The sequence below is a fragment of the Pleurodeles waltl genome, chromosome 5 (assembly GCF_031143425.1).
Source record: "Pleurodeles waltl isolate 20211129_DDA chromosome 5, aPleWal1.hap1.20221129, whole genome shotgun sequence".
NCBI lineage: Eukaryota > Metazoa > Chordata > Amphibia > Caudata > Salamandridae > Pleurodeles > Pleurodeles waltl.
In genome coordinates, this window is record NC_090444.1 from 1,872,862,453 (window position 1) to 1,872,883,033 (window position 20,581).

A 20,581-nucleotide genomic window follows, 5' to 3' on the forward strand; every position below is an offset into this window, starting at 1 on the left:
TAGTGTTACTGAGTTAGCACAAGCACCTGTGCACAGGCGTAGGAGGGGTCATGGGGTAGTCTGTAGTGTTACTGTTTTAGCATGAGCGCCGGTGCACAGGTGTAGAACGGGGTTAGTGCAGCTCGTAGTGTTACTGAGTTAGTACGAGCGCTTGTGCACAGGTGTAGAACGGGGTTGGTGCCGCTTGTAGTGTTACTGAATTAGCACAAGCACCTGTGCTCAGGTGTAGAACGGGGTCAGTGCAGCTCGTAGTGTTACTGAGTTTGCACGAGCACCTGTGCACAGGTGTTGGAGGGGTCGTGGTGTAGTCTGTAGTGTTACTGTTTTAGCATGGGCGCCCGTGCACAGGTGTAGAACGGGGTCATGGTTTAGTCTGTAGTGTTACTGAGTTAGCACAAGGGCCCGTGGACAGGTGTAGAACGGGGTCACGGTGCAGCCTGTAGTGTTACTGAGTTAGTACGAGCGCTCGTGCACAGGTGTAGAACGGGGTCACAGTGCAGCCTGTAGGGTTACTGAATTAGCACGAGCGCTCGTGCACAGGTGTAGAACGGGGTCAGTGCAGCTCGTAGTGTTACTGAGTTAGCACGAGCACCTGTGCTCAGGTGTAGAACGGGGTCAGTGCAGCTCGTAGTGTTACTGAGTTTGCACGAGCACATGTGCACAGGTGTGGGAGGGGTCATGGTGTAGTCTGTAGTGTTACTGTTTTAGCATGGGCGCCCGTGCACAGGTGTAGAACGGGGACATGGTTTAGTCTGTAGTGTTACTGAGTTAGTACGAGCGCCCGTGCACAGGTGTAGAACAGGGTTAGTGCAGCTCGTAGTGTTACTGAGTTAGCACGAGCACCTGTGCTCAGGTGTAGAACGGGGTCAGTGCAGCTCGTAGTGTTACTGAGGTAGTAGGAGCGCTCATGCACTGGTGTAGAACGGGGTCACGGTGCAGCCTGTAGTGTTACTGAGTTAGTACGACCACTCGTGCACAGGTGTAGAACGGGGTCACAGTGCAGCCTGTAGTGTTACTGAGTTAGCACGAGGGCCCGTGGACAGGTGTAGAATGGGGTCACAGTGCAGCCTGTAGTGTTACTGAGTTAGCACGAGGGCCCGTGGACAGGTGTAGAACGGGGTCACGGTGCAGCCTGTAGTGTTACTGAGTTAGTACGAGCGCTCGTGCACAGGTGTAGAACGGGGTCACAGTGCAGCCTGTAGGGTTACTGAATTAGCACGAGCGCTCGTGCACAGGTGTAGAACGGGGTCAGTGCAGCTCGTAGTGTTACTGAGTTAGCACGAGCACCTGTGCTCAGGTGTAGAACGGGGTCAGTGCAGCTCGTAGTGTTACTGAGGTAGTAGGAGCGCTCATGCACTGGTGTAGAACGGGGTCACGGTGCAGTCTGTAGTGTTACTGAGTTAGTACGACCACTCATGCACAGGTGTAGAACGGGGTCACAGTGCCGCCTGTAGTGTTACTGAGTTAGCACGAGGGCCCGTGGACAGGTGTAGAACGGGGTCACAGTGCAGCCTGTAGTGTTACTGAGTTAGCACGAGGGCCCGTGGACAGGTGTAGAACGGGGTCACGGTGCAGCCTGTAGTGTTACTGAGTTAGTACGAGCGCTCGTGCACAGGTGTAGAACGGGGTCACAGTGCAGCCTGTAGGGTTACTGAATTAGCAAGAGCACCTGTGCTCAGGTGTAGAACAGGGTCAGTGCAGCTCGTAGTGTTACTGAGTTTGCACGAGCACATGTGCACAGGTGTGGGAGGGGTCATGGTGTAGTCTGTAGTGTTACTGTTTTAGCATGGGCGCCCGTGCACAGGTGTAGAACGGGGTCATGGTTTAGTCTGTAGTGTTACTGAGTTAGTACGAGCGCCCGGGCACAGGTGTAGAACAGGGTTAGTGCAGCTCGTAGTGTTACTGAGTTAGCACGAGCACCTGTGCTCAGGTTTAGAACGGGGTCACGGTGCAGCCTGTAGTGTTACTGAGGTAGTAGGAGCGCTCATGCACTGGTGTAGAACGGGGTCACGGTGCAGCCTGTAGTGTTACTGAGTTAGTACGACCACTCGTGCACAGGTGTAGAACGGGGTCACGGTGCAGCCTGTAGTGTTACTGAGTTAGCACGAGGGCCCGTGGACAGGTGTAGAACGGGGTCACGGTGCAGCCTGTAGTGTTACTGAGTTAGTACGAGCGCTCGTGCACAGGTGTAGAACGGGGTCACAGTGCAGCCTGTAGGGTTACTGAATTAGCACGAGCGCTCGTGCACAGGTGTAGAACGGGGTCAGTGCAGCTCGTAGTGTTACTGAGTTAGCACGAGGGCCCGTGGACAGGTGTAGAACGGGGTCACGGTGCAGCCTGTAGTGTTACTGAGTTAGTACGAGCGCTTGTGCACAGGTGTAGAACGGGGTCACAGTGCAGCCTGTAGGGTTACTGAATTAGCACGAGCGCTCGTGCACAGGTGTAGAACGGGGTCAGTGCAGCTCATAGTGTTACTGAGTACATAACCCTGACTAAGAGAAAAATCTTTGAATAAAAAGAGTAAAACAAGCTAGGGTAGAAGGTAACTACTGGACGGTATACAGCTTCACACTTAAGTATATCTGTATTTGTTACTGGATGTGACAGGTGCCGTGATGTGTTTCTTGCGTTGAGTGGCAGAGGGAAGGCCTGTGTGTGCCGTTGTCAAGCAGTGGCAGTTGGAGCTGTAAATGTGGACGGCGTGGATTCGGCCACACTGCTCCCTGCCTGCTAGTGGTCTTACACAGTTTTCCCTAGAATAGAATTATAACCAGTGCTTGTGATCTGGTTACCAATTCTGGGCTGCGTTCACATTCTGTAATGTCATAGTATGTTTTGTTGTAACTCTGCGCTAGCCTTGTTCGCGGTGATTCTCAACCTGTGGTAGAGAAGGGAAGGCAGCAGGAGGATCCATTTAGTTTTCCTAAAATAGGCGGTCTCCCGAGAAGGCCATTCAAGATTTGGGGAGCTCTTTGCTAATGTTGTGGTATTTCCATTGCAGCGCACGTGGAGCTGGTGAAGAAGACCATGGCAGGAATCAAGCTGCCCTCTCTGGGGGTCCCACCGTGGGCCATGCAGCTCTCGGACGAGCAGTGGAAGGATATGGTGCAGCTGACGCTGGAGTCCCGAGCCAGTGCTCCCGGCCCTGGGGCAGGGTGGAAGTGAACAGCCTGATGACCATGGACTCTGGGCCTAGCACCTCTGGTGTAAACTGTTGATTCTTGCGAAGTTCTTGCTTTGCTGTCATGTAATCCACATTCCTAACTCACTTAGTAAAGGTGGCCCATCTGCTGCCCTTTGGAAAGGGGAGGAGGTTCTTGTCCATTCTCCTGAGTTCATTGTATCTTTTGACCAGATGATGGATGGAGAGAGCTTCCGATGATGCACCGGGATTGTCAGATTAATACAGGGAGCCTGGATGGATTTGGGTCTTTAGATTGGCGGCACCAGTTGTGTGTTGTCTTGTTTAGGCGAAGGGTTCAAAACTCTCTTGAGGCTGCTGGTAGCGTTTATCAACCTCCGGAAGGAGCCCCTAAAGCAGGCATTGGACAAGGGGGTCAGAGTGTGCTAGTGATTGTGGCATACTTGATTCCCAGCCATATTTATGTTTTCAAGGCCCCTTGTATGTAGTTCTCTACGTATTTGAACGTCTTAGTTGACATGCTATGTAATAAGAAATAGAAATAAAATTCAATAAAATGTGTATGGATAACACCTGGAAACTATCAAGAGTTAGGGTGAGAAATGTATTTAGTTATTTATTTTAAATAATGTTGTTGTTACAGAAAAATAAGTAGTTGATCATAAACAGTATTATCAGGCCACAGTACTCGTCGTATCAGAGTGCCTTCAGAGTATTTTGTGAGTTCACAACTCTTTCACCATTGTTATGAGGTGTCTTTTTTTTGGTCAAATGTGCTTATCCAAGCAACAACAGCAGTAGCAAACCGGGTTCCTGCCCTGCGTCTGTTCCTGGAGGATTATGGACGTACCTTTATAATACTTTATCTGCAATATAGCATAGCGTCACGTGATCCCTTTAGTTGCTGCCCGTTACCTGCCTACCCCTCATGTTGTGCTCCTCCCACATTACAGTGCTCCAGTTGTCTATCTGTGTAATCGCCTGTAAATGCAGACACCACCTCGTCTCCTACATACACACAGTCCGGTTCATCTCTCGACCTTGAATTCCTTGTGTAGAAGAGTACTGTGCATCAGGCATTTTTACCACTTCTCTACTTGGACAAACTGGGGCCATCTCTTGCTTTCCAGCTCATTGACACCGAAAACAGAGGTAAAAAGCTTTGGCTTCACTTTAGATAATGAGCTTTCTGTATCTTCTCGGGCAGATAGGATTGCTGGTACCTGTTTTGGACTTTTGAAAGTGATTAGGAAAACCTTGAAATGGCTCCTGGTGGAGTCCTGAAGAGTTGTCATCCGGGGGCTCATACTTTCACACCTGGACTATGGTTTGGCAATTCAGTCTGTTTATGCAGCCCTTAGGTGGTGATGAGAAGGCGTCATATCATCTAGAATGCTGCAGTGCGGACTCTTCTGGGATTCCAAAAGTTGAGTCAGCAAGCGAAGCACTTGGAACGCTTCATTGGCTGCCTATGAGCAGCAGAGTCCAGTCTAAGGCCCTCTGCTGGGTTCATCGCACCAAACTTAAGCAGGGCCATAAAATCCTCCATCAGTTGATGAAACGTTACAACCCTAGCGGGGTCCTTAGCTCCCGCTCATTGGACCTTCTAGTCATACTCAGGATATAAATACCTACGGGTGGCGGTCGGTCATTTGCATATTTCGCTCCTGAGCTGTGGAACCTGCTTCCAGCTAAGCTTAGAAGTGAAAATAATTGGTTGCACTTCAGGAAGCAGTTAAAACGCATCTTTTTCCGTAAGGAAAGTTGCCTGCTGCTCACTGGTCCTCTTTAGCGCTGAGAAGCCCAGTTTTGGTTAGCCATGTGCTTTATACACTTGTTGTATTGTATTGTATCTGCTGTTGGCAGAAAAATAAGTGGGTGATGGTAGGAGTGCGTAAGGGGTATGGGTGTCGTACAGAGGAGTGTACTGATGAGAGGACAAATGAGGCGCAGGCTAGCGGAGAGTGAAGGTTCCATACTGCCTGGCTGGAAGCTGTGCCAGGAATAGACAACCTTTGCTTACAAAAGTTAGATATTAACTAAAGTGTTAAGTTTGTCAGTTAGCTACAACTTCGGAGGCAAAGAAATCAGTAGTTGCCAAAGCTCGACGCATCAGAGGTCTCCTCTCCCCCAGCCTCCCAGCTCTTTTGACTGTTGGGGGTTTTAACATTTTCTCCCCACTTGACCCACGTGGTCAGGTTTATAACCTCCTTTTGTAAAATACTCTGGAGTACCGCCAAAAACTGATTTATGTGTTAGCGGTAAGAGTTTTTAATCTAATTCTCGTCTCAATGGCAAATGCATTTGCCGCAGTGCTTGCGTAAACCTCCAATCACTGTCTGGGCAGCTGTGATATGATTTACTTGAGCTTCCTCGTGTTCTTTAGTAGTGTCACCAAACCCACGCTGCCATAATCTACTTCAGTACTAAAATAACTCAGCTCCATCTTGTGATTATCACAGAGATTTTAGCCCTTCTTAAAATTGTACAGTGATGATTGTTGACAAACCAAACGCGTTAATATGACACTGACTTGCTTGAGTCAAAATGGATCCTTAGTTTTCAAATCATTTGTGGAAAAGATGACGTTTATTGTTTAAGTTCTTTGAAGTTTGCATCACTGTTTAATAATAGAATCTCTATTTTGCCTAGGATTAGACTTAACCAGCGCCATCTCTTAATTTCTAGAACAATCTCTTGAAAATGGTTTTGATTTAGTTTGAAATCTTTAGTAAGGGGAAACACCCCCTGGGTGTCATCGGCCCACAATGGAAGGTAATGTCTTGTTTTAACAGAATGCAGTGTGAATCTTGTGGAAGATGGAACTTGAACTTCTGTGTGGCTAGTGGTAGCCTGACAGATGCGTGCCACAGCTCTTCCTTCATTAAGAAGGCACACAGACTCTGTTTCAGGCTCCATCCACTTGTTTCAATCCCTGCAACCCACCTGTGTGACCTAATGTGGCAGGCAGTGCTGCCCAGCACAAGGGCACGTTTATCTAGCATTCTAGCAAGAGTGTCGGTAATTCCAAAAGAGTATTCTCCGTAGTGTGATTGGGCCTACATCCAGATTGTAGGTTCTCTGGTGTACGGTTCCCTTTGAAATAGTGTTGCAGTTGAAAAGTTGAGTCCTTCTCCAGAGTCTACCTTAAGGATGGGCTATTCATCTCTAGCTATTTGATTCATGGCCCGTCAGTGGAGGTACCAGCCTCCGTCAGTTTGTTAGGGATATAATCCGATGGTAAACACTGATTTTCGAAGTCTCTACAGAAGGGAACAATTTCTTTTATTCACTTTTTCCAGCTTTGTTCGACAAGGAACCCCAGTGTATGTTGTGAGGTTCAATTCTCAGATCATGACAATCCGGTCTCCTACCGTGAGATGCCTTGAGTGAAAGTCGGTTTGTTATGCTTTTTTGGCATTTTTTAAAGTGAATTTTGGATTTTCTCTGTCTGTTGGAATCCAGTTTAGTGTTAATATGTGTGGTTTACGCTTTTCCTCAAAAGGGATTGTGACCGGGTGTTGCCGGCGAGGACAGCCACGGATGACGTATCGGATGGTGCCGATACGTCATTTCCGCGTCTTCCCGTTGCCGGGGAGACGCGGCGCGAGAGAGACCAGCGGGACGGCGTTACCGGGGCAACCGGGACGGTTTCCCGGGGTGGGGGCAGAAAAGGAGAGGACGCGCAGCGAGGAAGGAGAGAGACGGACACGGAGAAGGAGGCCGGAAGGAGAGAGGAACGCGAGGAGGAACAGAAGGACAGGAGGAGAGCGGAACGCGAGGAGGAGGAGAAAGAGGACGAAAGGAGAGATGAGCGACAGAGCCTGGAGAAAGGAGACCAACAGGAGGACCACTACAAAGCCAGCCACGACCCTGGAGGGTCGTGGCTAACCAAGGTACGGTCCTTGTGGACCCAGCAAAGGGGCACAAGTAAAAAAGGGACTGGGGAGGGGTTATAGAGGAGGGGTGGGAAGGGAGGCATAAAAGGGCACCACGACTAGCACATCAGTGTCACTTACTTCTCACTACCAAAAATAGATGTGATCACGTCATTCCCCAACTCCTCACTGGCACCAACCCCCCCTCCTTTTTGTGTTTACCTATTCCCCAGTCCAGAGAAAGAGAGAGAGAAAAAACCCGGTTCTAAACCCGATACTTACCTAAGTATTTTTCCCTTCTGTTTCCGGTATCTTCCTGGAGTCATACGAATAAACAAGGCTGGATTTTCACCTGTAAAGATAACAAGACCAACATAGAACCACCAATCTGGGAAAAGATAAAGAAGAAGAACAGAACGACGGGAAAAGCCAACCATCTTTTGTTTTTTATTAAAACATTTTATTTCACAACATAACTTAAAAATAAACCACTTACCACTAAGAAACAACGCCTCAGTGATCTTTATACTGTTCGACCTGCCACAGGGATCTTCAGCTTTTTCACAGGCTCAGTTGTATTCAAGTTTCTAAATTGTAGAGGCGGTTTTACAAATGTCCTGGGTTTGCTTACCAGCTTACTTAGTTCTGTTGCTAAATATTTCTAAGTATTTTTGTTTCATATTAGGATCTTAAATTTCTAGTCCCTCTTTCAAATTTAGCAATTGTTGTTTTTGTCTTGCCCATTCTAGCCTCCTAATTGTGGTCACTGTCGTACAATTCATCCAATTTTAGTTTGTTTTTTGTCTGTGTGCCTCTTTTTTTATTTTTATATAGAGTAACGTGTTAATAAATGTCACTAATGTGGAATAATATTTCCAAAATGCATTTTCCAGAGATTTATTTTATAGTAGCTGTTAGAAATGGGGTCTGTGGTTGGCAATCAGTTTCCACTCTGTCCAAGCAGGAACCCTCACTCTAGTCAGGATAAGGGAGATACCTAGCTCAGATAACCCCTGCTCACCCCCTTGGTAGTTTGGCACAAGCAGTCAGACTTATCTCAGAGGAAATTTGTAAAGCATTTGTACAAACACACAGAAACACCCTGAAAACACCACAAAACAACTCCACACCGGGTTAGAAAAATAGCCAATATTTATCTAAATCAAACAAAACCAAAACAACACAAATCCAACACAATCCAACATACACAAGTAAAGATATTAATTTTAAGGGATTCAATCCCAATGAAAACACTTAGAAACACAATAGCTCCAACTGGGGCTATCACAACGTCGTTGACGGAGTCGTTCCCAATAGTCCGACACCACTCGCGGGTATGGAAGCGTCAGTCACGGAGTCGCACGGACCCCCAGGTACAGTACCTTTGGTAACGAGGAAAACAAGCCGGTGCACGGAGTCATGGAGGTGAGGCATTGCTGGATCCACACCTCAGCTCTCTTTGAGTCACTGTCTAGAGGGAATTAACAAACAGCCCAACTGTCAATCTGACCCAGATGTGTATTCCGTAGCAAGGCAGAAACACAGAATGGTTATGCAAGAAAATGCCCTATTAGAAATGGGGTCTCTGGTTGGCAGTCGGTTTGAACCTTGTCCAAGTAGGGACCCTCACATGCAAAGCTAAAGATATGAATTTTGTAAGATTTATCTTAATACAGTTCCTTGAAGTCGATAGCTGGGAAGACAGTACCTTGGATTTGCAGCGTGTCGTGATCCTCGTGGTGAGGTCCGGAGAGCGGCGTCGCTGTGTTGGTTCCGGAGTCGGTGCAGGAGTTGTCAGGCCCTTGAGGTCACACGTGTTGCAAATCGAACTCCAGGCTGATGAAGTCAGGTGCGCCAGCGTGGATGGCGTCGGGGCTGCGGTGCGAAGCGGGACGATGTGACGTGCGGTGCCCGCAGGTCACGGTGCAGGCAGCGGCTCAGTGACGGGGTCCAGCGGCGTTGGTGAGACCAGGGCTGCAGTATGAAGCGGGGCGGTGCAACATGCGGTGTCCATAGGTCACGGTGCAGGCAGCAGCGTCGTCGTTGCGAAGCGCTGTCGTCGGTAGGCCCAAGCCAGTGGTGCAGGCGGGACAGTGCTTTGTGACCCTCACGAGCAGTGTCCATAGGCCACAGTGCAGGCAGGATGCCTGGTGACGACACAGGAGTCGATGGTGCTGGCGTCGGTGGACCGGGGCTGCGGTGCGGGATGGGGCGGTGCTTCGTGCTCCTCACGAGCAGTGTCCACAGGCCACGGTGCAGGCAGCGGCACCAGTGTCAGCAGGAGCGTCGTCGGGGAGGCCCAGGCTGCAGTGTGAGCAAGAGATGCCGGAGTGCGGGGCCCATAGGTCACGGTGCGAGCAGCGGCTCGGTGAAGACATCTGATGGCGGTGTCTGTGGGACCAGGGCACGGTGCGAAGCGGGACAGTGCGGCGTCGGCAGGTCACAGTGCAGGCCAGCGGCTTCGCTGGCGTCGTCGCTGTAGTTTGTCCTCTTGAACAGCACAAAACACACAGTTCCCAGTGCTGCAGGTGGAGGAAACTGAAGTCTTTGGTGTCCCTGAGACTTCCAACAGGAGGCAAGCTCTACTCCAAGCCCTTGGAGAACTTTATCAAGCAGGACACAAAGCAAGGTTTACCCTTTGCACTCTTTTCAGGCAGAAGCAGCACCTGCAGGCCAGTCCAGCAAAGCAGCAGTATTCCTCCTTCAGCTCTTCTCCTGCAGAGGTTCCTCTTGATTCCAGAAAGATGCTAAAAGTCTGGGGTTTTGGGTCTTCTTCTTATACCCCTTTCTGCCTTTGAAGTAGGCAAACATCAAAGCAAAGTCTCAAGTGTTTGCAAGATCCTTCCTTGTCCAGGCCAGGCCCCAGACGCACACCAGGGGGTTGGAGACGGCACTGTGTGAGGGCAGGCACAGTTCTTTCAGGTGTGAACGACCATTCCTCTCTTCCCTCTAACTCAGATGGCTCATCAGGATATGCGGGCTACACCCCCGCCGCCTTTGTGTCACTGTCTAGAGAGTTGCAAAACAGCCCAACTGTCAAACCGACCCAGACAGACAATCCACAAACAGGCAGTCACAGACTGGTTTAAGGAAGAAAATGCCTTCTTTCTAAAAGTGGCATTTTCAAACACACAATCTAAAAACAAACTTTGCTAAAAGATGTATTTTTACATTGTCAGTTCAGAGACCCTAAACTCCACATTTTTATCTGCTCTCAAAGGGAATCTACGCTTTATGGATATTTAAAGACAGCCCCCATGTTGATCTATGAGAGAGATAGGCCTTGCACAGTGAAAACCAAATTTGGTCGTATTTCACTGTTAGGACATGTAAAACACGCAAGTATATGTCCTACCTTAAATATACACGGCACCCTGCCCCTGGGGCTACCTAGGGCATACCTTAGGGGTGCCTGACATATAGTAAAAGGGAAGGTTTAGGCCTGGCAAGTGGGTACACCTGCTAAGTCGAATTGGCAGTTTAAAACTGCACACACAGACACTGCAGTGGCAGGGCTGAGCCATGTTTATAGGGGCTACTAATGCGGGTGGCACAACAAGTGCTGAAGGCCCACTAGTAGCATTTGATTTACAGGCCCTTGGCACCTCTAGTGCACTTTACTAGGGATTTACAAGTAAATCAAATATGCCAATCCCAGATAAACCAATCAACTGTACAATTTACACATAGAGGATATGCACTTTAGCACTGTTTTAGCACTTTAGCACTGTTTTAGCTGTGGTAAGATGCCCAGAGTCCTAAAGCCAACAAAAACGTGTCAGAAAAATTAGGTTGGAAGGAGGCAAAAAGACTGGAGATGAACCTGCAAAAAGGACCAGGTGCAACATGCCCACTTTCTAAAAGTGGCATTTTCAATCAGACAATCCAAAAAACAACTTTACCAAAAGATGCATTTTTAAATTGTCAGTTCAGAGACTCCCGAACTCCAAATCTCTATCTGCTCCCAATAGGAAACTGCACTTAAAGTATATTTAAAGGCAATCCCCATGTTAACCTATGGGAGAGAAAGGCCTTGCAATAATGAAAAACGAATTTGGCAGTATTTCACTGTCAGGACATGTAAAACACATCAGTACATTTCCTACCTTCTAAAAACACTTCACAGGCAGCCTTGGTCCTTCTTAAGGGGTGCCTTACCTGTACAAAAAGGGAAGGTTTATGCCTGGCAAGTGGGTACACTTGCCAAGTCGAATTGTCAGTTTAAAACTGCACAAACAGACACTGCAGTGGCAGGTCTACGACATATTTACAGGGTTTCTCATGTGGGTGGCACAACCAGTGCTGCAGGCCCACCAGTAGCATTTGATTTACAGGCCCTGGCACCTCTAGTGCAGTGTACTAGGAACTTACTAGTAAATCAAATATGCCAATCAGGGATAAACCAATCACCAATACAATTTACACAGAGAGCATATGCACTTTAGCACTGGTTAGCAGTGGTAAAGTGCCCAGAGTCAGAAAACCAACAAAACAGGTAGGTAAAAATAGGAGGAAGAAGGCAAACAATTTGGGGATAACCATGTAAAAAGGCCAAGTCCAACAGTAACATTTCAGCACCTCGATCTCATTTGCCTTTAAACCAAGGATTGAAATCTTCCACAACAAGGGTGTAAGAAGATTGTAGCACAGGAGGGAGAAGATTTCAGAGATTCTGATGTTCTGGAACAGTTCATTGGCTTGTAAGTTATTACATGGATCCTGTTTTGACTGAACCGTTTCTAATCTTGTATGTAGTCAATGACAGGAATGATCTCAAGGTTGTCTGACGGTGAAGAATCATAATGGCAGACAGATGCTTGAGTCCCTGTTGGAGGTTTTTTTCAGAACTTGATACACTAGTCCGATCTGAGAAATACTAAATTGCCAACTAAGTAGTGAGCTTGTTTTTAACCCAAACAAAAATAAATTAAAAAAAGGAAAGGGAAAAGGCAGAATATGTTTACGCTGGGAGACACACAGCTTTGAGGCAGGAAAATAATGTTCTCAGAGACAAAACCTGCTTTACTCCCCCCAGGCTACGAGCATGGTGGAAATGCTGCAGATTAAAAATACTGCAACTTTCGTCTTCTCATTCGACAGACTGCACAAGCCTGTGACCAGTGTTGAAGGGAGGGTCGGACTCTGGAACAGGTAGGGAGGGATGTCCGGGGTGGCTCAGCAGGAGTACAGGCTGTACAACAGATCTTAGACCCGCTCCCAACCGTGAGAAGAGCCTCAGAATAGTGGATGACTGCCAGCTCTCCATGACAAGCCAAGTGAACACAACCTTTGCCTCCTGCTTCCACACCTTGAAGTTGAAGTGGGCTCTCTCCGCATCCACAGAACCGTTACTCAGGCCCTGATCACCAACCAGCTGGATTACGGGAATGCACTTAATGTAGGAAACCACGCCTTACTGACGAGAAGACTTCAAACCACACAGAACTCCCCAGACAGACTCACTCAGACACTCGCCCCACTGCCACATTACCCGCACCTCAAAAAGCTTCAAGGGCTCGTGTCCTCAAACGGGATTTTTTCAAAACTCCTCTCACATACATACAAAGCCTGGCACAAAATCGGTCCCTCCTACCTCAACCATTGCGTAGACTTCCGCAAAGCTACCGGACACCTTTGCTCTGCTGGATTCGTGTTCACACGCATCCTCCACATGCGCAGAGCCAGATCTGGTGGTGGCTCCTGGAGCAGCGCGCCTCGACACATCAGAGCCACAGCCTCAGTTCTTGAATTTAGTAAGAACCTGTTGGCTCCTCACCTTCCTCTCGGCCCTGGGATAGGTCGATGCCAAGGCTGCTTCTAGCGCAGGATACCCTCCTGGGTGGGTTGTGCACTTTACAAATACACAGAACATAAAATGCAGTAGTTGTAGATCTGAAAGATCTCTTGTCACAGTGGCTCTATAGCGCTTTTGATCCCCCTTCTCGAGTCCATTGTGTGAGGGATGCAGACGACATCCTGAATGGTCCCCCAAACTGAACCAGGCCAGTAAGAGGAGAGGCCCCGAATCTTAGTCATCTTACGGGATGCAGGAAGAAGGAATGGAGGCAGCCCTACTCAGTGGTATCTTTTGATGCAAGAGGTTCATTGGCGTCTTCCTTGTCTCCGAGGTGAAATATGAAGAAAAACTGAATGGATACGGGCAGAAACCATGGTACCCTGAGTTTAGGCAAGAGCACCGTTTCCGGCTTAAGCTCTGTTTGCCACACATTCCATCAGGGGTGATGCGGATGAGCCTCATGCGTCAAACGCTTGCGGTTGAGCAAGGCTGATTTCATTACTTCATTATCTTTCTGTGTTGGTTGTTCTAAGGGACCGGTAACTCTTCTGCCTAGGAAGCGGTGGGCTCTGTTACTTTACGGATTCTGGCGACCGAAGAGAAGATGGCCAAACCTGGCCGAGTGCCGTGAACACTGACTGCTGCAAACACCAACTTTCACTCAATGCAAAGACACCAGGATTCACCCTGGACACTGATCTCTCCTCAAGGAACACACTGCCAAAAAACAAAGACAGCCTGGGACAGCTTTCTCTTTTAAAGAAAGTGAAACCTTTCCTTCCAGAAAATGACTTTAAAAGTGCTGTTTGAGCCCTTGTACTCTTGCATCTAAATTTTGGAGACATCCTGCTCCATGCCCCCACCCCCCAGAGTCCACACTAACATCCCTTCGGGGGCATCCTACATGCCACAGCGCATCTCAACTGAGGCAGGAAGGAATATGATCACAGCTCCCCCATCCTGGTGGAACTTCACTGGCTCCCCTTCCAGCCGCACCACTTTCAATACGATCTATTACATTTACCAAGGGATCACAACCAGCACCCCAGCTTATCTTGGACAAGCTCCCCATCTCTAGCCGTTCTTGGAAAAGCCAGGCCACCACCAGACTGAAGACTAAGAAGTGTAAAAAAGAAAAAAAACAAGACCACAAACCTTTTCCATATAGGATCTGGAGCAACATACCCATATCCATTAGAAGAGACCCAACTCTGCTCCAGTTCTCATAGGCACCAAGCCTGTGGCTCGGCAGCGCAGCAGATGACCTTGTTGCGCCGTGCCACAGCGAAAGGGCAGAAATGGGCAGTAGCTATAAGATGCAGTGCATTCCTGTCCTTTCCACCTGCGCTGGTGCACAGTGGGCTGTCTAGTGGTGCAAGGGGGCCTGTGTTTCATGCAGGGTGCCTGGGAGGCTCTTTCCTCTATGTGTGAATGCAGCACACACAGAGGAAAAAATCTAGGAGAAATATTTTTCACTCATCCGCAGGTTTACAGGGTTTTGTAACTCTGGGAAAGTGTCAAAACCTATTGGTGTTGCGTGGGAACACCCACCGCAATGCCCATGGAACGCCTCCCTGACGCAGAGCAAGGCAACGCAGCGATATGGGTCTGCACTATGCGCCGTCAGAGCGTAAAAAAAGTGACGCACCGACGGTGCAAGGGGCTTGTAAATATGCCTCCCAGTGTCTGTCGCCCCTAAGCTTTGACTGGAGTAGGATGCTAAAAAATAAATCACACAGTAACCGTGTACACAAGTAATCCCGCTGAGCGGGTTGGTGATTCTGACCAGGGCAGAGGACTCCTCACCAGCTGATGCTTCTGACAGTCACAGACAAGGGAGTGTTGGAAAAGACCGGTGTGACCTAGCTCCACTGCAAAGCCTGGAAACCATATAGACCCAAACGTGTACAGGTTACAAGTCATTTTCCGTTGGACATACTACCGCATTAGGTTCGTCATGTTTCGGGACTAGTCTCTGAAATTCTCCTTGGAGCAGTGTCTGTATGTTTATCTCCAGCTTCTATTTCAGCGAGCCATGTGTGATAACATTTCTCTTTGTAATGATGCTTGGTCACCAGAAGATCCACATTCATTATTTCTTGTCCTGACTCCATCGCTTGGGTCTTTGTTCTTCGTCATTCGATCTTCAAAGCCCTGTATCTCCAAACCATGCTTCAGATGTCCACAAGTCTGCAGTGTGCCATGATCTTACTGCCATGGCCCTGAGTCTAACAGGAAAGAGCGATATGTACTTTCATCCTAGATTTTTAGGATCATGAAAGCACTTCTTTTGATTCTGAACACATTATTTAAGTCAGGGGATAGAGCAGCCGTGTCCCCGCTGCCTGCAAAGGGTGTCTTTGCAACAACAACAATTGAGGAATCTGACGCCGGGGTGGAGCGGGTCTCTGCGCTCTCACCACTGAGAACGTGGCCGTCTCAGCCTTAGAAGAGACCTGACCCAGTCAACGCGGGGATCTTTGGCTTTCTCAAGGCAACAACAAAGTCTGCATCATTTCTGTTGGGTCACTTACGACCCGTTACAATAGAAACCACAAGTCCTGAGTCGGGCTTTCACTCATGGCTGAAGCTGTTTCACTTCACCTGTAATCTCCTGCATCCCCAATTCTTTCAGTGCCAGAGAAATCTGGGCCCATATTTATACTTTTTGACGCTAAACTGCGCTAACGCAGTTTAGCGTCAAAAAGTTTTGCGCCGTCTAACGCCATTCTGAAGCGCCATGCGGGCGCCGTATTTATGGAATGGCGTTAGACGGCGCAATCAGACCGGCGCTGCCTGGTTTGCGTGGGAAAAAACCACGTAGACCAGACAGCGCCGGCGTAGGGGGAAAATGGCGCATGGGCGTCTTAAAATGGGGCAAGTCAGGTTACGTCGAAAAAATCGTCTTAACCCGACTTGCGCCATTTTTTAACGACGCCCATCCCCCATCAACATGACTCCTATCATTGTAAAGATAGGAGTCATGCCCCCTTGCCCAATGGCCATGCCCAGGGGACTTCTGTCCCCTGGGCATGGTCATTGGGCATAGTGGCATGTAGGGGGGCACAAATAAGGCCCCCCTATGCCACCAAAACAAAATATAAAAAAAAAAAAATTATACTTACCTGAACTTACCTGAATGTCCCTGGGGTGGGTCCCTCCATCCTTGGGGGTCCTCCTGGGGTGGGCAAGGGTGGCAGGGGGGGTCCCTGGGGGCATGGGAGGGCACCTGTGGGCTCATTTTGAGCCCACAGGCCCCTTAACGCCTGCCCTGAGCAGGCGTTAAAAAGTGGCGCAAATGCGCCGTTTTTAGCCACGCCAACTCCCGGGCGTCTCTTTTGCCCGGGAGTATAAATACCACGTAAAGGCCTGGGAGTCATTTTTTAGACGGGAACGCCTCCCTTGCATATCATTAACGCAAGGAAGGGGTTCACGCTAAAAAATGACGCACATTCCGGGAACTTTGGCGCTATTCGCCTCTAACACCATAGTATAAATATGGCGTTAGTTGGCGTTAGTTTTGCGTCGAAATTGCGTCAAAAAAAACGACGCAATTTCGGCGCAAACGGAGTATAAATATGGCCCCTGGTCTGCAGATCTTGCCACAGCAACTGTGTCCATCAGTAAGAAGCAACATTGACGCATTCCACTGGCCGAGAATGTCTTTTTAAAAGTTATGTGGTTCCTGCTAGATCTGTGTGAACCCATCTTTTGCTGAACCGTATAATAGCTTTTTTAGGTCGAGCGTAAGCGTATGACCTCTTGTATACGTTTAAGTATACTTCTGTGGGCTTCCAGCTATTTCATTTGTTCGTTTCACTGTCATTTAACCCCTTTGCTGCCAGGCCTTTTCCCCCTCCTGTGCCAAGCCTTTTTTTGGTTATTTGGGGTAATCTGCGCTTAGGCCTTCATAACTTTTTGTCCACATAAGCTACCCACGCCAAATGTGTGCCATTTGTTTCCAACATCCAAGAGATTCTAAAGTTACCCAGAGTTTATGGGTTCCCCTGGAGGATACCAAGACATTAGCCAAAATACAGATATTTTATTTTTTTAAATGGTAAAAAAGGGTTGCAGAAGAAAGCTTGTGTTATTCTCCTGAAAATGGCATCAACAAATGGTTTGCTTTGCTAAACTCACCAACTTCCCAGCTTCAAGGAACAGTCAGGCTTGAATCAGAAAACCCAATTTTCAACACAATTTTAGCACTTTACTGTGACATACCCCATTTTTACTATTTTTTGTGCTTTCTGCCTCCTTCCAATTAGTGACAGAAATGGGTGTGAAACCAATGCTGGATCCCGGACAGCCAAACATTTCTGAAAAGTAGACACAATTCTGAATTCAACAAGGGGTCATTTGCGTAGATCCTTCAAGGTTTTCCTACAAAAAATAACAGTTAAAATAAAAAAAATATTGAAATTGAGGTGGAAAAAAGAGCCATTCTGTCCATGTTTTCTTCTATAACTTTTACCAGCGATGTCAGATTTTTCAAAGCAATATACTGTTTGTCTGCTGGACTCCTCTGGTTGCGGGGATATATAGGGCTTTTAGGTTCATGAAGAACCCTATGTACCCAGAGCCAATAAACCAGCTGCACCTTGCAATGGGTTTTCATTCTACACTGGGTATACAGCAATTCATTTGCTGAAATATAGAGAGTGAAAAATAGGTATCAAAGAAACCTTTGTTTTTCCAAAATGAGCACAAGATAAGGTGTTGAGAAGCAGTGGTTATTTGCACATCTCTGAATTCCGGGGTGACCATACTAGCATGTGAATTACAAGGCATTTCTCAAATAGATGTCTTTTTGACACACTGTCTTACATTTAGAAGGTGAAATTTTAGAGAAAGACAAGGGGCAATAACACTTGTTTTGCTATTCTGTGTTCCCCCCAAGTCTCCTGATAAAAATGGTACCTCACTTGTGTGTGTAGGCCTAGTGTCCGCGACAGGAAATGCCCCAAAACACTATGTGGACACATCAAAATGATCAAATACAAAACTACCTGTTTTTGCGGGGGCACCTGCGTTTTTGGTCCTGGGCTCAGCAGCCATTTTTAGTGTGTGTGGGAGAGCTGAAAGACTGTTACCCCCTTTAGTTGGGATGGGGGCATACCCATGCCCATACTGGTTGTTAGCCACCACCCCACTGTTTTTTTTTCTATATTCTCTGGCATCTAGTAGGCTTTCTGCCCCCTCATGGAGTGGATCAGGGATAATTGCCCCATCTGCCCACCGGTGGGCAGACCAACTTTGTCCCCATTTATTGAACCCCAGGGCTCTTCCCTCAATATCTACATGGCCCCCCTTGCACAAGTGGCCCACCAACACAACCTCAACATCAGCTCCTACGCCGACGACACCCAACTCATCCTCTCCCTAACCAAGGACCCGCACACCGCCAAAACCAACCTCCACGAGGTCGCCGACTGGATGAGAAGCAGCCGTCTGAAACTGAACTTGGACAAGACAGAGGTTCTCATCCTCGCCTCTGCCTGGGACGACTCATGGTGGCCAACCTCGCTGGGAACTACACCGACCAACCACACAAACAACCTTGGATTCGTCCTCAACTCCTCCTGTTGAAGTAAGCCTCAGCAAGGCCTACTAGTGCAAGGGGTTCACCCTTCTCTGTACAAAGTACTCAGACCATATAGGAAGAAGTTGGCACAGAAACTGAAATAAAAGACAAAGTTTATTAAACCTCATGAGGTGGTACTACAGTTCAAACAGCACCCTTCGGTAATGTTTGAAGTAGCACACTGAACTGAGAGAGCATGGTCCTTTTATACCCACGCAGGGGCTAAAAGGAGGTGGTACAATTATAGAAGCAAGACTTGCATACATGTAAGGTCATGTGGAAATGCACAGTCGACAGGTAGGAGGGGCTAACAGTTTCAAGGTGTAAGGAAATGCCTCCTTGGCATGGTTACCCCCTGACTTTTTGCCTTTGCTGATGCTATGTTTTGATTTGAAAGTGTGCTGAGGCCTGCTAACCAGGCCCCAGCACCACTGTTCTTTCCCTAACCTGTACTTTTGTTTTACACAATTGGCACACCCTGGCATCCAGGTAAGTCCCTTGTAACTGGTACCCCTGGTACCAAGGGCCCTGATGCCAGGGAAGGTCTCTAAGGGCTGCAGCATAGCTTATGCCACCCTGGGGACCCCTCACTCAGCACAGACACACTGCTTGCCAGCTTGTGTGTGCTGGTGAGGACAAAACGAGTAAGTCGACATGGCACTCCCCTCAGGGTGCCATGCCAACCTCACACTGCCTATGCAGTATAGATAAGTCACCCCTCTAGCAGGCCTTACAGCCCTAAGGCAGGGTGCACTATACCATAGGTGAGGGCACCAGTGCATGAGCACTGTGCCCCTACAGTGTCTAAGCCAAACCTTAGACATTGTAAGTGCAGGGTAGCCATAAGAGTATATGGTCTGGGAGTCTGTCAAACAAGAACTCCACAGCACCATAATGGCTACACTGAAAACTGGGAAGTTTGGTATCAAACTTCTCAGCACAATAAATGCACACTGATGCCAGTGTACATTTTATTTTAAAATACACCCCAGAGGGCACCTTAGAGGTGCCCCCTGAAACCTTAACCAACTACCTGTGTAGGCTGACTGGTTCTAGCAGCCTGCCACACTCGAGACATGTTGCTGGCCCCATGGGGAGAGTGCCTTTGTCACTCTGAGGCCAGTAACAAAGCCTGCACTGGGTGGAGATGCTAACACCTCCCCCAGGCAGGAGCTGTAACTCCTGGCGGTGAGCCTCAAAGGCTCACCCCCTTTGTTCCAGCACCGCAGGGCACTCCAGCTAGTGGAGTTGCCCGCCCCCTCCGGCCACGGCCCCACTTTTGGCGGCAAGGCCGGAGGAAATAATGAGAATAACAAGGAGGAGTCACTGGCCAGTCAGGACAGCCCCTAAGGTGTCCTGAGCTGAAGTGACTCTAACTTTTAGAAATCCTCCATAGGATTGTGACCCCCTCCCCTTGGGAGGAGGCACAAAGAGGGTGTACCCACCCTCAGGGCTAGTAGCCATTGGCTACTAACCCCCCAGACCTAAACACGCCCTTAAATTAAGTATTTAAGGGCTTCCCTGAACCTAAGAATTTAGATTCCTGCAACTTACAAGAAGAAGAGGACTGCTGAGCTGAAAACCCCTGCAGAAGAAGAAAGAAGACACCAACTGCTTTGGCCCCAGTCCTACCGGCCTGTCTCCTGCCTTCTAAAGAAACCTGCTCCAGCGACGCTTTCCCCAGGACCAGCGACCTCTGAATCCTCAGAGGACTGCCCTGCTTCAAGAAAGACTAGAAACTCCCGAGGACAGCGGCCCTGTTCCAAAAAGACTGCAACTTTGTTTCAGAGGAGCAGATTTAAAGACCCCTGCAATCCCCGCAAGAAGCGTGAGACTTGCAACACTGCACCCGGCGACCCCGACTCGACTGGTGGAGAACCAACACCTCAGGGAGGACCCTCCGGCGACTCTAAGACCGTGAGTAACCAAAGTTGTCCCCCCTGAGCCCCCACAGTGACGCCTGCAGAGGGAATCCCGAGGCTCCCCCTGACCGCGACTGCCTGACTCCCTGACTCTAACATCCCGACGGCTGGAAAAGACCCTGCACCCGCAGCCCCCAGCACCTGAAGGATCGGAACTCCAGTGCAGGAGTGACCCCCAGGAGGCCCTCTCCCTTGCCCAGGTGGTGGCTACCCCGAGGAGCCCCCCCCTTGCCTGCCTGCACCGCTAAAGAGACCCCT

At 48.7% G+C, this 20,581-nt stretch overlaps 1 protein-coding gene across 1 annotated transcript in view; it reads left to right on the plus strand.

Annotated features, from left to right (window-relative positions):
* The window catches only part of MEA1 (male-enhanced antigen 1), a 44,767-nt gene extending 41,042 nt beyond the window's left edge, over positions 1–3,725 (plus strand). Inside the window, exon 4 of the mRNA XM_069236431.1 lies at positions 3,002–3,725. Coding sequence (XP_069092532.1) covers positions 3,002–3,165 — 164 coding nt within the window. The 3' untranslated portion in view covers positions 3,166–3,725. The remainder of the gene's footprint in view (positions 1–3,001) is intronic.
* The last annotated feature ends 16,856 nt before the right edge of the window (positions 3,726–20,581 follow it).